The following is a 16,714-nucleotide window of genomic DNA, read 5'->3' on the forward strand; positions in this document are numbered from 1 at the left end:
TATTGGGCAGGTATCTTAAATATTAGTCCTTTAAGAGAACATGTTTAAATGAAGACAGAATTTCATTTAGGCTTTCCTTATTTTAAAATAAGTGTTTTTATTCACTTACATGCAGAATTTAAGAAACAAAACAAATGAGCAAAGAGAAAAAAAAGAGAAACTAAGAAAGAAACTCTTAACTATAGAGAACAAACTGATGGTTACCAGAGGGGAGGTCAGTAGGGGATGGATGAAATAGGTAATGGGGAATAAGGAGGGCACTTGTGATGAGCACCAGGTGATTCAAATAAAAAAACTTAAAAAACAAATAAATGAAATAAAATAAAATGCTTAAAAAACTGAATAAGGGTTTTTAAAGATGTCCAGTAAAGCGAAGCAGTAAAAATAAGGATTACCCATCAGACTACTAGAGGGTTGTTGGTTTTTTTTAAGATTTTATTTATGTATTTGACACAGAGAGACAGTAAGACAGGCAGAAGGAGCGAGAGAAGCAGGCTTCCTGCTGAGCAGGGAGCTAGATGCAGAGCTTGATCACAGGACCCTAGGATCATGACTTGAGGCGAAGAGAAACACTTATGGACTGAGCCACCCAGGTGCCCCAACAAGAGGGTTCTGAAATGGCAAATCACTGAATTCATTTTCATTTTGGAGTCCTGCATGACAAATATCTAAGCATTAAAGAACCAACTGCCTAAAAGCCTCAATATCCTTCATGAAGGGAATAAAAAAACATAGCAACAAAGAAGCTTAAACATAGAAAAACGGTTTCTGTTATTAAGTTTTTCTTTTTCTCATAAAACTTACATGGAGGAGTACTATTTCGTTAAGACAATGAAAAATAATGTAACAGCAGAAAAACACAAGAAGAAATAAAATATGGCCTCATCAAGAAAAAAGTATGATCAAAATGGTCTTCAACATTCAAAAGATACAAAGTTCATAGTAGCTCTTTGGTGATAACATAGAAGTCCGAAGCTCACCAAGCATATTAGAAGCATGTTTCAGAGCATCCATAAGCTTGTTTTTGTCCTACAGAAATACCAAGAGAATTGATGGGAATGTTTAATTTAAGTAAACATTTAACTTGGATTTGTTACACAGTATATAGCACTTAAATTATTTTAATCATATAACAATCAGGTTTAGTTTCACCTTGACTTCTCTATAAAGAAAAAGATTCATGGTTCCTCATCCAGACTGCAAAGCTTAGCAAGTCTTATGTAACTAGGACTATAAACTTCCTGGCATAACTCTAATCTTTTAAATCTCTAGTGGCTATAAAAGTAACTCCATTAATTCACCCTTACCTGCAATCAAGGCAGCTGGCATATTAATTCTTTTAAAGCAAGCTACTATCCTGACAATGGCTTTGTCATAGGTAAAGACTCCTCAGAGATGTCTGAATTGACCATCCCTGTCTCTAAGTATGCTTTCCACCTCACAATGCCCATGTGTCCCACTGAACACATATATGAAGACAATGCCTTTAAATACAGGAAACAACATTCATACTCAGAAAGAGACAGAAACAAGCAATAACCAAGTTCCATACCCACTTATTTTCTCCATTCCAAGACATTTTTTTGCAAGGAAAAAATACAATACATATAATTGGTTAAAAAAGCATATTACAAAGCTTTAGAAATTGTGAGACATTTTACAAAGGTAAGATATCAATCATCAGAGCAACTTATAACTTGAAGTACCAGCCTATTTGGTTCCATTTCTTAAATTTTAATGCAGAGATTCTATAGTTTCTACACAGATTACTTCCTACCCTGTCTTTTAGACTATGACAACACAGAAATTGGTGTAAGTATAATTTTCAAGCCAGTTGCTGTTTCATATATATATATATATATATATATATATATATATATTTTCTCAGGATGGAAACAACAGACTTCAAGATATAAAAAAGCCAAAAAGTCCAAAATGAAAGCATTTAAATACATTCATTCAACAAATATTAGGTGCTCATTATATGTCAAGTACTTCTCAGGTTTGAGGTATAGAAGCAATGACACTAGTAACTGAATCAGATATTGTTATGTTGATAGAAGGTAGGGTCTCGGGGAGCTTCCGTTCTGGTAGGGAAGACAGACATTCCCAAATCATAAATGCAAATGCAAGTAAACAGGGCTCTGTGCTGGAACTATTCCATGCAGTGCTTGAAGGAGGTGAGATGCAAGATGCATGCCAGAAGACACTGAAGATTACATTTAGTAGAAGCACTGGTGCTATACAACCTTACAAAACATACAGATTGTATTTTGCCTCCCATATTGACATTCTTACCAGGCATCTCTTCATCTGGAATGACTGGACCTTCACAGCCTGTATGGCTTCATCCAACAGCTTTTCCTGCTCATCCTGAGGTGACTGCTGTGTTGTAGGCTGAAAAATAAAAAAATACTCCCAATTAATGTCTCATTAGCACTCTCTTCTAAAATAATCCGTTATTTCTGTACTTCTAGATATAGCCCTTCTCCAAGGCTTTCATAAAAGGCACATTCCAGTTCTAGATCTCAAACCTGTTTATTTATTTTTGACAATTATTGAACAAGAGCTATACCCAGTCACCCAAGTTAATAGCATAATAATCCTGAAGGGAACAGTAACATGTAGAGAATCTCTACTCTCTCAGAAACTGATCAACATTCTTGTAGCAGGTTGGCCTCAAAAAACATGTGGTGTTAGTGTGAATCCAACAACAATCCTTATGATAGGTATAGTTTATCCAAATTTCTAAATGCCTCTTTTTTCTCTATACTACTTTTCAGCTGCATTTTAGTCTAGTCTTAGATCAAGAAACCAGTTTATGAAACACTACAATCTAAGGCAATATGTAACAAGACACTAAAGAACTTAGAAATAAAATCGTTGAAATTATTAATAGTGACTGATAGAAGAAAACCATTAAGGCATACTCTCCTCAAGTACCTACCTTATCACTTCAAATTGAGAAATCTACAGCTATAATGGACAAAACATATCTTGATATTCTTCTCTTTGTTATCAGCGAAACACCGCTTGCAAAATTAATTAGATCTTCTGGTCAAACAGAATTAACCACTTGACCCTTTACATGTATAAACACGGTTTACACCTCTACTGCAGCATGCATTATATTGTAATTATAAATGATAGCCATTTCGATATCCTTGGGACCCAACACATTGCCTGACACATAACAGCTTAACAATAACAGATGCTTCCTAAACGTTCACTGTATGAACGAATGAGCTGGTTTTAGAATGTTTAGGTCATATATTTAATTTTAAAAATGCCTAAAGAATTAACAGATAAGAGTGTCTGGGTGGCTCAATCAGTTAAGTATCTACCTTTGCCTCAGGTCATGATCTCAGGGTCCTGGCATGGAGCCCTGCATCAGGTTCCCTGCTCAGCAGGGAGTCCACTTCTCTCTGCCCCTCCCCCCACTCATTCATTCTCTCTCTCTCTCTCTCTCTCTCTCTCCCAAATACATAAAATCTTAAAAAAAAAAAAAAAAAAGAATCAACAGATGAATGGTTAAGTTGGGGTATACACATATATATAAATACATATACCGGAATATTATTCAATCATAAAAAGGAACGAAGTAGTGATATATGTGACATGAATGAAACTAAAAAACATTATGCTAAGTGAAAGAAACCAGACACAAAAGACCATGTATTGTATGAGTCCATATGAAATATCCAGAATATGCAAATCATCCACAGAAACCGAAAACAGACTTTGGTTCCCAGAAGAGAGAGTGGGGTAATAACTACTTAATGAGTACAGGTTTTCTTCTGGAAGTGATAAAATTGTTTTGGAATTGGACAGAAATGGTGGTTGTATAACACGGCAAAGGTACTAAATGCCACTGAATTGCTCACTTTTAAATGGTAAATCTTGGGGTACCTGGGTGGCTCGGTTGGTTGAGCAGCCAGCTCTTGATATCAGTTCAGGTCAGGATATCAGTGTCCTGGGATAGGACTCATGATATCAGAGTCCTGGGATAAAGCCCTGAGTTGGGCTCCATGCTCAGCAGGAAGTCTGCTTGAGGAGTCTCTCTGGCTCTGCCCCGCCCCCCACTGGTTCTCCAACCCCTCTAAAATAAGTAAATAAATCTTAAATGATTAAAGGTAAAATGCCTCTTACACAATGAGATGGAAAGGAAGAAGGCAAAGAATTACATATAAACATAAAAGTTAAACCTGTTCAATTATCTAAGACAATCAAAACAGCACTGAATTTGAGAGTAACAAAAAACACACAAAACCCATTTTTTAATTAGAATCACTTATAAAAATGGAAAACTTTTTCTTCATCTAATTTTGGAAAAAGAAAAAACATTAGTAACATGAAATACCAAGTATCTTTATTTTTTTTCCTACAGCAAATCTAATAACCTGTGCTTCCTTGTGACCACCCTTCTTCCCAAGCATATACAAACTTCAAAGAAAAAGTTATGTCATTTAAACTAATCTTAAAGGGAATCTTCATTTATATACCAGAACTATTAGTGTAAAATATTGGTCTTTGAGGCAAAGACAACACCAGCATCTGAGGATTCTGACTTAATGAAATTCACTAGCCATCCTGGGCTAGTCCTCTGAGAACTTCAGTGACACCAAGCTATGGTTTGGATTTCTTCAGCTCTTTATCTCTAGATGCAAAAGATTTAACAATTATTAGAATCAATGGATTTCATTAAGTTCAGATGACCAACTTAGAGATAAAAATTGATACATCAGGAAATTTTTACACTTTGTCATTGTGGTAAAATAACATAATTTGCCATTTTAACCATTTTTATTTTATTTTTTTTTCCATTTTAACCATTTTTAAATGTGCAGTTCAGTAGCACTAGGTAGATTCACACTGTTGTATGGTCATCACCACCACTCATCTCCAGTATCCTTTCATCGTTCTCAAAGGAAACTCTGTACCCATAAAACAACAACCTGCCATTCTCTACTGCTATCCCAGGCAACCACCATTTTACTTTCTCTAGGAATCGGACTTCTCTAGGTACCTCATGTAAGTAGAATCACACGCTTTTGTGTCTGGCCATTTCAACTTAGCATAATGTCTTCAAGGTTCATCCATGTTGTACCATTTGTCAAAATTCCCTTTCTTTTTTAGGGCTAAATAATAGTCTATTGTATATATTTACCATATTTTGTTTATCTATTCCTCTACGGATGGGTAACTTGGGTTGCTTCCACTTTCTGGCTATTGCGTATAATAATATTAATATAGCAAATAAAACTGTGGTTACAAAGATACAAAAGAGATGCCTGGGAGGCTCAGTCACTTAAGCATCTGCCTTCAGCACAGGTCATGATCCCAAGACCCTGGGACTGAGTCTAACATCCAGCTCCTTGCTCAGAAGGGAGCCTACTTCTCCCCCTATGCCTGCTGCTACCCCTGCTTGTGCCTTGTGCTCTCTCTCCCTCCCTCTCTGGCAAATAAATAAATAACATCTAAAAAAACAAAAACAAAACAAAGAGACTACAAACAATTCCAAAAATATTTGTATAGAATCCAATAGATTCTCTGATCTATAAACAAAACTGTAGCAAAATTCTATTTTGTATCAACTGGGTTTAAAATAGAAACAAATACAAAATACAGAAAATTACAGCCTTATTACAAGGTAAGCTATAAATGAAGAACTAAAGCTGTAATAAAGAAATGTATTTTTAGATATTACTCCCAAGACAATGTAGTTATTATATAAATGTAGCCATTATGTGGCCATTCTAAGAGAGTGTCTTGATGCCTTTCCTGGGAAGTGTCACATAGAATAAGAACAGTAAGAACTGCTACCAGCATGCTCTCATTAAACACAAGCCAGGTAATCCATGTCTCCTAACTTATGGAAGTAGTCCTCCATTTACAAATGACTTCGTATTTATCAGTTACATGGCTAAGAGAAAAATGGAAACACTAAAGAACCAAGATCAAATTAACGTTTTAATTAGGCTAACGTTAGCCTGAGACCCAGGTCAAAGAGCCCCCCTAAGTTCATATAATTGTAAAGTTCAGAGAAAGTAATCCATCACAGACAGATCACTTATAAAACCACTTATTCAAACAACGTGCATTCGTTTCCTCTTCTACTAAACAGGGCAATAAGAGTACTTATATTACTATTATGAGGAATAAATAAAATGACCCAGAGCTCAGGACATGCTTAGTAATATGCACTTTGTAAATGTTACCATTATTATTATACACCCTTAGATATAAGCAATTACCTCCACCCATCCTAGCAACTTAGTTGCTGATCCATCTCTTCACTGATCCCCTGCAGATGTAATCTAATAACACAATTATATCAATTATAAAACAAAAATAACCAACCTCACAAAGATACAGTATTTCATCACATATAATGAAAGTACTATTTTTAAAATTATAAGGCACAAAATTACAATTGAAGTAGGGAGCATTAAGGATGATGAGGGCTTGGGAACTTCAAAATACAATCTGAACACAAAACGGGCTCCAACTTCATTTACCAATACATTTCCCCAGGAATTCTATGGTACACACCATGAATATTTACTTCTCCCAGCTTCATCTCCAGGCAACACTTTTTCTTCTCCACCTGGAGAATTTTTTTCTTTTTAAAATTTTATTTACTGACAGGTGTCCCCTTAGCGCAGCAGGCAGAGCGTCAGTCTCAAAAAATTTTATTTATTTATTTGAGAGAGAGAGAATGCACACACAAGCAAGGGTAGGGGAAGAGGGACAAGTAGACTCCCCATTGAGCAGGAAGCCCAACTCAGGGCTCAATCCCAGGACCCCTGGATCATGAGGTGGGCCAAAGGCAGATGCTTACCTGACTGAGCCAGCCAGGCACCCCTTCACCTGAAGAATTTGTGCTTGCCTTGCCTTCCTCACTGTATCAGTTCACATGTTACTTTCTGCAGTCTTTTTCAAGCCCCCTGTGCAGAACTCTCTCCCTCCATCACCCCAAAACACTGAACTTACAGTGCTAATAAAGCAATCCTCAGACTGTATTAAGTTCCACAAGCCTATCTCCCTCCATAGCTAAGCAGGGTCGGGCCTGGTTAGTACTTGGATGGGAAGCCTATCTCCCTCCATAGACTCTTAAGCTATTTGACAGCAAGAACTATGTTTGTTTCCAGTGACCAGCACAGTCCATATTAGAAGGCATACAAGATGTTTGATGAATTGGATCCCAGAGTATTAGGACCGGGAAGGGCCAAAGAAGTCAACAGTTGTTTTCAGATGCAAAAGTGAGACTCAAAGAAGACTGAATGACCTGCCCAAGTCACAGAAACAGTGACTGTGACAAGACTGATAATCAAGTTTCCTTTCTCAAAAATGTTCATGAGGACAGGACTGCTCATTGCTCCAAATTAATTCATCCAGCACAGGACAGGTGTATGGCAGATCAGTTAAGTGCTTTCCGTTATAAAATACTGCAAATATCAATTCATAAATGTAGAGCAACAGACAAAACCTAGTTAAATTTTTACGTTGTCCTTGTATCACTTCCCAATCGTAAAAATTCTGAGAAATAAAATCACCTTGTATGGCAATATAGTATATGAAGTAATACATGTCAAATATTTAATTCTACTTTCTGGCATTAACACATCTAAAGTGAAGCCTGTTTCCAGACTTACAGATTTATAGAAACCTGTGCACACGAAGTGAATAAGGAGATAATTAAAACGGCCATACAGTACACTAACATTCAAAAACATTACTTATACACGGCAGACTGTGTCAAAAGCCAACGAAATGCAAGTGACAACTGCCTTTGTGGAAACTCGGCAGGCACATGGATTCACATTTTGAGGAAGTTCAAGTTTACAGGCCAACAGCCACACCACGATTTGCTGCCATCACGAAGAGACACTAACAAGAACGAATGCCTACTTCAAGCAAATAAAACACCTGGACTTCATCAATGGGGAGACAAATAAGAGAACCAGGGTGTCCAATGAACAAATATTAAAGGAAACAAAGTCGGCTTTCTCTCTGTCAGAATTCATGGATATCAAATAGCCTAAGTACTTCCAGGAAATTCACGTAAACGAGTCCTTAGAATTCGCTGACAAACACAGCTATGGAAGGGGACTACGAGGCCGAAAAAGACCAGGGCACCATCTGGACCCTCCAGCAGGTATTTCTTGCACAAGAAAAGGGCGTGGGGCCAATTGAGCACTATCAAGCACAAAGGTGGAAACGCACGCTGACGACTGAGCAACCCGTGGGCGGGTCCCGACGCCACCCCGAGTCTCAGGCCCTCCGCACGCCCCCGACCCAGCCTGACTCTCAGACCCGTCCCCTCAAGGCGCGGCGGTGGCCGACTCCACTCAAAGGCGGCGGCAGGCCTCCACCGACTTCAAAGCCTACGGGCCGGGACACCCCCCCAGAAAGGCCATCCCATTCCTGGGCAACCGCCGCGATCAGGAGCCGCCGCCCACCCCGATCTCGGATCAGCCAGCCTGCGGCCTTCCCCGGCCTGTCCTCAACCCGCAGGCCAAGCCCGGCTGGTCTTAGTCCGGATTGGGCCGCGGGGCACCAACTCCACCCGCAAGGCTCCAGGACGGTGGCAGAGCGCAAGGGTTGGGAGAAGGGTCCGCCCAGGACCCGCAGCACCTCAACACTCACCATGGCGACTCCCCTAAGCCTGCAGCAAGCGGCACCCACCCCGCGCGGAGCCTCCCGCGGTCAGGTGACGCTGCGGCCTCTTCAAACCCCGCCCTCCTTAGCCCCGCCCCCGGAACCCGCTGGGGGCTCTTCGATTGGCCTGCTTCTAGGAACTCAAGTCTCGCGTGTTTATTGGCTCTTGCCACTTATCCGTGGACTGACGGACCCGGGTGCCAGCCAGTCTCTCCCCAGTGTGTGAGAGAGGGCGGTAAGGTGCAGAGTAGCGGGGTATATCTCGGCGGCAGGATGGAGCCAACAGGAAGTAAAGACATCGTTTGAGGACTCTGTCAAGACGGGAGAAATGGAAGAAGGGGGAGCCGCTAGTCCCGAGTTCACCTGCCCAGGAGTGTGCGGTCGTGGTGCGCATGAGCCAAAAGAAGACTAGGCTTGATTTGCGCAGCGGTCGCGGCTTCTCGTCCCAGCCAATCCAGAGGCAGCAGAGGGGTGGGGCCTGGCCCTCACTGGCCGGCGCGGCATTTGCGCGCGGGTTTCGTCGCGCTGCAGCGGTTCGCGCGGGTGCTTCTCCGCGCTATGGAGTCGGGGCTGATCCCGCGTCTAGCGGCACGCTTGGGTATCGCGGAGCCAGATGTGTTGAGGTGGGTCTGGCGGCGCAGGCCTCATCGGCCTTGGGCTCCTCAGGCGAGGTCCGCGTGACGGGCGGCGGCGCCGCCGAGTGAGGGGGGACCTCGGAGCCCGGTGGGATCAGGCCCTGTTTCAGGAAGAACGTCCCGGCAGTGGGTTTATCTGAACTGGCAAGAAGGGGTGATTGTAGACGTCCCTGGGGACAGCTGGCTCTATGGGATGCACGGTGGTGGGACGAGGAAAGTCGAAATTCCGGTCGTTTCGCAGATACTTCCTGAGGGTCTGTCTACAGTGGTGAACCACACAGACGGGGTACAGACCTTCTTGGAGGTCACTATGCAGTAAACATGCCAAGAACTAGGAGGGAAACGAAACTAGGTGGTGTCGAGAGAGGGAGGAGCGCAGAGCACGTTCTGGCGTCTGCTCTTCTTTAAAAAACAACCACCTCCTAGATATATGTTAACTAATTAGAATTTAAATAAAATTTTGAAAAAAAAAAATCTTAGAAGGCCTCGGAGGGGGCTGCCCCTTGTGCTGAGACCCGATTGATAGAAGGTGCCAGCCATGGGAAGATGTGGGAAGAGCGATAGCTTGTGCATAATAAGCCCTTTGCATAATCCAGGGTTAGAAATAAAGCTATTGTGGCTGAAGTGTGGACAAGACTAGGCCCTTGCCTTGCTGCTCAGTTAAATGACGGAAGGGAAGGAAAGGACTTGTTGAAAGAGTTGAAGTAAAGAGCTCCTGAACGCCGTAATCATTTAGAACAGCCGTTCTCAAAGTGTGGTTGGTTCCTGGACCAGCAACATCACTCGTTAAAAATGCAAATTCTTGGGTCCCACTTCACGCCTACTGATCAGAAACTCTGAGAATAGGACTCAGCAATCTCTTTATACAAGCCCCAAGGTGATTATCTTGTACCTCAAAGTTTGAGTACCACTGATTTAGAGGAAAGAATAAGGAAAGGAAGAAGGAACCCTGGTATAACTGCCAGCATCTGAGAGTTTATGTTTGTCCCAGTAATGGAAGGATGAAAGCAGGTGTTTTTTTGTTTTAAGAAATTGAAGAACTGCGGCACCTGGGTGGCTCAGTCGTTAAGCGTCTGCCTTCTGCTCAGGTCATGATCCCAGAATTCTGGGATGGAGTACCGCATTCTGCTCCCTGCTCAGCGGGGGAAGCCTGCTTCTTCCTCTCCCACTCCCCCTGCTTGTGTTCCCTCTTTCACTCTCACTGTGTGTCAAATAAATAAAATCTTAAAAAAAAAAAAAAAAAGGGGGGGCGCCTGGGTGGCTCAGTGGATTAAGCCGCTGCCTTCGGCTCAGGTCATGATCTCAGGGTCCTGGGATCGAGTCCCGCATCGGGCTCTCTGCTTGGCAGGGAGCCTGCTTCCCTCTCTCTCTCTCTCTGCCTGCCTCTCCATCTACTTGTGATTTCTCTCTGTCAAATAAATAAATAAAATCTTTAAAAAAAAAAAAAAAGAAATTGAATAACTTACTTTTCCTTAAATGTAGTTGGGCACAGTGGAATCTGAAGTCAGGGCTGGTTCTGTGCTAGAAAACATTGTTCCACATCCCCAAAGGATGTGCTTCTTGTTCGGATCCCCTTATAAACTTGCCTAGGAATTAGGTCCAGAATGAAATCGACCCTGCTGTATTCATTGTTGACCAAAATGTTAGGCAAACGTCTGGAAAAGTTTTAGTGAGCATGTTACCCTTATAACCAGGAAAGCTGAGGAGTACTTGCGGCTGTCCCAGGTGAACTGTAATGGCCTGTCTGCACATACCACAGAAACCAGCAATGCAGTCATGTGTCTGGACCTTGCAGCTTCCTGTATGAAGTGCCCCTTGGACAGAGTAAGTAGGTCCCATTGAATGTCTAAATAATCCTCTGCAACTTTGAAACTTAATTATACCTTTTAATTTCTGGTTGGACTAGACTCAAAACTCTTGTGTTTTAGAATTTTCCTGGCTATTGTCCTATATAATCTAGATGAATTTTAAAATCATTTTTGTCGGTTGCAGAAAATTACCTTTACTATCTCGTTTCCTTGGCCACCTCTTTCTTTACTCAAGACCATCTTTCATGCTGCTGCTAGCATCTTCCTAAAGTGCATGCTTTTAAACTAATGTGTGTTTTTCTTCTAGAATCACAGTGGTTGAGAGCACAAGCTAGGAGTCAAGAACAGTTAGATGTTAAGACCAGATTTTAATATCCCTAGTTACTAGCTCTGTGAGCTTGGATTCCTCATTCATAAAGTGGGGATAAGAATATCCATTTCACTAGATTGTGAGGATTAAACCATATACTGTATGTAACACACTTAACAGTGCATATCCCATTAAATGATGGCATTAAAAACACCATTAGCTCCCAATGGGTTGACTCCCCATTACTGTCAGCTTCTCCAGCTTCTCTTGAACACTGACCTCAAGCTACACTATTTACTTAACAGACCATGAACTTTAATGACTTATAGCTTTGTAAATGCAACAACATTTTTCTTTACCTGCATTTCTTTTCCCATAAGCTTCTATTTGTCTTACATGACCCTGCCTTGCCGTTACATCCCTTATGAAGATTTCCTTGACTCTCCCAGGCAGTGTTGCTTTCCCTCAGTTGTTGATCCTTCTGTTTCCCAGTTTCCCTCTCTCCCTTTTCCTGTACACATTCATCCTTCCCACCTCTACTCCCTACTTCCCTCCTTCCTTTTCCCAGTGAATTGCACATTGACATTTTCAGTGAAAAACAGATGACCATATATGTGTTTCCTGGGTTTTTATTCACAGCTTGGCTGTAGTAACACTTGTTTTTTAAATTATCTGTGCTTATGCATGACTGTCTAGTATGAGCCCCTTGAGAGCAGTACTCAGCTCTGCTTGATGGGATTACTGACTTGACTAAATGAAGCTAAATGTTTAGATAGAGCCACTTGCCACAGAATTAATTAATTTTGAAAAGTTGACTTACTAAACAAGTGTTTAAGGGCACCAATATATAGAATGATTGTGATTATGATTTTTATGATTGGTGCATTTTTTTCTTTCAAAGGATTATTTAATTAAACTTTCTGGTTTGAACAAGAAGATGTATCAGAGCTGTCTTAAATCTTTTGAGTGTTTACTGGGCCTGAAATCAAATATTGGAATAAGAGACCTAGCTGTACAGTTTAGCTGTACAGAAGCAGTGAACATGGCTTCAAAGATACTGCAAAGGTATGAAGCATAAAGAACCTTAATTGAAAATTTATACTGACACATAAAGCAGAATTATCTGATGTTTTATTTTCAGTCTTAAAAAATAACTAATATGGTAAGGTGACATAATGCATTATTTCATACATTTAAATAGCTTATAAATTCTGATTTACATTTTCAGTCTCTTTGAAATAATTTTTAACAATTCCGCAAACACTGCTTTCCCTTAGCTATGAATCCAGTCTTCCACAGACACAGCAGTTGGATCTCGACTTATCCAGGCCACTTTTCACCACTGCTGCATTACTTTCAGCATGCAAGTAAGTATGCCTTTCAACGTTGAGAAATGTCCACAATTTAAAAATAGATTTCTCTTTCCCAAAGAGGACTTCTACTTAGTTTATTTCAACTCAGAGTGTATTTTCCTATATGAATAATATTAGAGGGGTGCCTGGGTGGCTCAGTGGGTTAAACCTCTGCCTTCACCTCAGGTCTTGATCTTCAGGGTCCTGGGATCGAGCCCTGCATTGGGCTTTCTGCTCAGCAGGGAGCCTGCTTCCTCCTCTCTCTCTGCCTACCTCTCTGTCTACTTATGATCTCTCTCTCTCTCTCTGCCAAATAAATAAATAATATCTTTTAAAAAAATAATAATATTAGAAACAGTGGCCAATGACCAGATTTTGTTTATCCCACAGTATAGCTGACAATTTGGAACCCCTATCGCCAAAGTCTGCTTGCCAAATGGCATTTGTATATATAAGTGGGGTATTCTGTTTTCAGGGTCCGCCTTTTTTTATTTTTACGTTTTATTTTCATTAGTAATCTCTATACCCAGCGTAAGGCTCGTAAGGCTCAAACTCACAACCCTGAGATGAAGAATCACATGCTCTTAGTCTGAGCCAGCCAGGCACCCCCAGGCTCCACCTTTTATAAATGATAAAATCTGTCAGTGAAACTGTAGTTTGTGATTTTTCCAGTTATATATTTTCTTAAGTACTAATTGCAACTATGTTTCAAATAATTTAAGAAACACCAATGATAAATTTTTACATCTGGATCTAAAATTTGGTGTTCTCTTTTTACATACTGAAATGTTACCTTGGAAATATTAATAATTGTTATTTTTGTCTAAAGTTGTCTTGTTTTATCTTGCTGAAAAACTTCTTATAAAATGTAGGGGTGCCAGGGAGGCTCAGCTCGGATAGTTCAACATCTGCCTTCGGCTCAGGTCACAATTCCAGGGTCCTGGGATCAAGCCCCACATCTGGCTCCCTGCTCCACGGGGAGCCTTCTTTTCCCTCTCCCTCTTCCTACCACTCCCCTGCTTGCTCTCTGTCAAACAAATAAATAAAACCTTTAGAAAAATAAAGTAAAATGTAGTTGGCCCTTAAAGAATGGGTTTCTTACTACCCAGCCTATTTTGGTTTTTTAGCTCTCTTAGCCACATACCTAGAAGCAATTAATTGACATTCATAGAAAATGTCCCCATGATTCAACAAAGATACGTATATAGAGAGGAGTGTGGCTGCTGGTGGAAAAAACAATATTGACAACTCCACTTTTGAAACCAAATTATGCTGAACAAAGAAAGGTTTGACTAGATCTATTATCCTAAATAACAGACAAGAAGTCTGTTTTGTATATTTCATCAGTAGTTGTTGTGGAGTGGTAATTAGGGGTTTTGGAGAGGGGAAAGTAGTTTATATCCCTGTAGTACAGATGTAAGCTTCATGGATTAAAATGAGCTGAATATTTAAAAATGCTGTGATTGTCATTCAGCAAATCAGTAACCTCTGAGATTTAATAGGAATTCTTTGAGGCATGAAACACCAGAGCAAATGTCTTCTATGCATTCCTTTTATTATATAACAGATCTCATGTATATTTTTGACTCAGTCCCATAAACAGCTAAATAAATAAATTCAAAAGGCAGATTTACATAGTTATAGCTAATAATATATGTGTGGAATAAAGGGAAAACTAAACAGTTGGGAATTCTTAATAAAACATGGGCAGAAAGGAAATAAGTTAATAATCTGGTTGGCCAGAGAAGACAACTGTATTGGTCTTAAGAACAGTAATTTTTCAAATTCTTTTGTAGGATTCTAAAGCTAAAGGTGGATAAAAATAAAATGGTAGCCACATCTGGTGTAAAAAAAGCCATATTTGATCGACTTTGTAAACAATTAGAGAAGATTGGACAGCAGGCTGATAGTGAGTATTCGTACCGTATTTCAAGAGTGTGTCATTTGAAAATGTAAACCAGCTGGTAAAAGTCTAATATTTTCAAACTTGCAAAATGGCTGCTCTCTGAATTCTGTATTTAATGTGGACTAGGTAAGTTTTTAGTGAAAAATTTTTTTGTTTTTCAAATAAAGTAGCTTAATAACCTTTAAAACAGCTGTGACTGTATGACTCCTTGCCTGAAAAATAGTTTCTCTGTTAACATGCTCCAGTGTTAAATGCCAGTCTCCATATACATAAACTTGAATAGAAAAAATTCTTCAGTCTGACAAGAGAAACCAAGGAAGGGAAGGCATTTGCCTTCTCCTTATCCTTATATTTGGTCAGTCAAGGTGTCTTATTTTTTTGTGTGTGTAATCCAAAATAAGCTCAACTACTAAAATTGAGAAGAGGCAAAAATTTAGCCCTGATGACACTTTTGTGTTTTTTGTTTTTTAAAGGAGAGGCTGGAGATTCAGCTACTCCACCACAGAAGAAAAAGAAAACAATGGCTGAACCTCTAGCAAAGGGTAAGGCATACTGACACTGGACAAAGTTTAAAATTAGTGCAATGGGATTAGTGTACAGTGGGTTTAATGCAGTAACTAGTCCTATGCTATTTGTCTGACAAGAGTTAGGTTTTAAATAAATCTGGAAAATCATTTGATAAGATCAGTTTTCCAAGCAGTCATTACAGAAGTTAATAGAACTACTATGTAAGAAAACATCTAAAGCCAAACTGCTTAGGTTCAACTCCTGCCTTACCACCCACGGGCTCCATAACTTTAGGAAAGTCACTTAATTTCTATAAGCCTCAATTTCCTAATCTATAAAGTTGTAATTATTATTAGCACCCACTCATAGAATTCTGGTTAGAGTTGAGTGAGATGATGCCGTTGAAGTGATTGGTACAGCATCTTGAAGCACAAGGTAAGTGCTTAATGAATGCTAACTACAGAATGTTGTGGAGTGCTTGGAATTTAAAAGCAAAAAACTGATGTGTTAGCTGCTGTTTCCACTTTTCATTTTAGCAATGATAGTACCTATTTTTAATTAACTAATTAGATACTTCAAATAAGTTTACTTGTCAGTATAAGAATTTTGAAACACTTTGAAAATTTTCTCTCACAGAAACAGAGAATGTAGTAGAAAGCTCACATAAACTGCAAAAAGATGAAGATCTGACACAGGATTATGAAGAATGGAAAAGGAAAATTTTGGAAAATGCTGCCAAAGCACAAAAGGCTACAGCAGAATGATATCAGCTTCTGGAATACCTTGGATTGTAAACCAACAGTACATCTGCCACCTCAATGAAGATATGAGAGCTTTAGAATTTTGTTTAAACTTTTATAAGGATCCTAAGACTGTTGCCTTAATAGCAAAGAAGCCAGCACTGGGGTTGAGCTCAGACTGGCTGGTGACATGGGCAACAAATTCTTTAGGTCAGGCACAGTGCCTGGTTGGCACAGCCTTGGCTCCCCACAGGTCTGCATTCCTACAAAATGGAATTAAAGCAATTTTGCTCTTTTGTTTTTAAGCAAAAGACAGTTTCCTGTCCTATCCAGAATATCAAATACAGGCTGAATGGAGTCTTAAGGATTTTACTTGGATTTTTGTGTAAGTTTCTTGGTTTGACTAAATCAGTATGTGGTACAACCTAAGTTAATAAATGTTATTTTTAAATACATTCAGGCTGCCCTTGTCATCAGTTTGTGGGGTCATTGCTATGCCAAAAGCTAGTAGAAAAAAGCCATATGCTGAACCATGCTGCTCACCACACCACAAACTCTGAAATCAGACTTCCTGGGTTTAAAACCCCACTCAGTGACTTACTACCTGTCAAACCTTGAGCAAATTAATTAACTTCTTTATGCCTCTTCTATAAGTAGGACTAAAAATGGTATCTACTTCATAGAATAATTTGAAGGTGCATTGGAGCTGATACATGTAAGACATTTAGCACAGTACCTGGAATAAGTATTTAGCAAATGTTAGACTAGAGAGAGAAAAATTGACATATAAATGCC

The 16,714-nt window shown here is 39.8% G+C and overlaps 2 protein-coding genes across 5 annotated transcripts in view; one reads left to right on the plus strand and one right to left on the minus strand.

Moving 5' to 3' along the window:
• VPS35 (VPS35 retromer complex component) overlaps positions 1 to 8,759 on the minus strand; it is a 28,965-nt gene extending 20,206 nt beyond the window's left edge. Inside the window, exons 1-3 of the mRNA XM_032324195.1 lie at positions 8,650 to 8,759; positions 2,299 to 2,397; positions 933 to 1,029 (exon numbers count right to left, since the gene is read on the minus strand). Coding sequence (XP_032180086.1) covers positions 933 to 1,029; positions 2,299 to 2,397; positions 8,650 to 8,652 — 199 coding nt within the window. The 5' untranslated portion in view covers positions 8,653 to 8,759. The remainder of the gene's footprint in view (positions 1 to 932; positions 1,030 to 2,298; positions 2,398 to 8,649) is intronic.
• Positions 8,760 to 8,823: 64 nt separating this feature from the next.
• ORC6 (origin recognition complex subunit 6) lies at positions 8,824 to 16,374 on the plus strand. 4 transcript variants are annotated; one of them, XM_032324196.1, is made up of 7 exons: positions 8,825 to 9,284; positions 10,991 to 11,120; positions 12,316 to 12,479; positions 12,692 to 12,781; positions 14,563 to 14,675; positions 15,146 to 15,214; positions 15,816 to 16,374. In XM_032324196.1, the coding sequence occupies exons 1-7, from the start codon at positions 9,220 to 9,222 to the stop codon at positions 15,941 to 15,943; spliced, it is 759 nt and encodes a 252-aa protein (XP_032180087.1). In that variant the 5' UTR covers positions 8,825 to 9,219; the 3' UTR covers positions 15,944 to 16,374. The 4 variants fall into 4 exon arrangements, with proteins under 4 accessions (XP_032180088.1, XP_032180087.1, XP_032180089.1 ...); XM_032324198.1 differs by having other exon boundaries at positions 8,826 to 9,047; XM_032324199.1 differs by lacking the exon at positions 8,825 to 9,284 and adding an exon at positions 9,296 to 9,550.
• Positions 16,375 to 16,714: the final 340 nt, after the last annotated feature.

The sequence above is a fragment of the Mustela erminea genome, chromosome 19 (genome assembly GCF_009829155.1).
Source record: "Mustela erminea isolate mMusErm1 chromosome 19, mMusErm1.Pri, whole genome shotgun sequence".
Taxonomy (NCBI): Eukaryota; Metazoa; Chordata; class Mammalia; order Carnivora; family Mustelidae; genus Mustela; species Mustela erminea.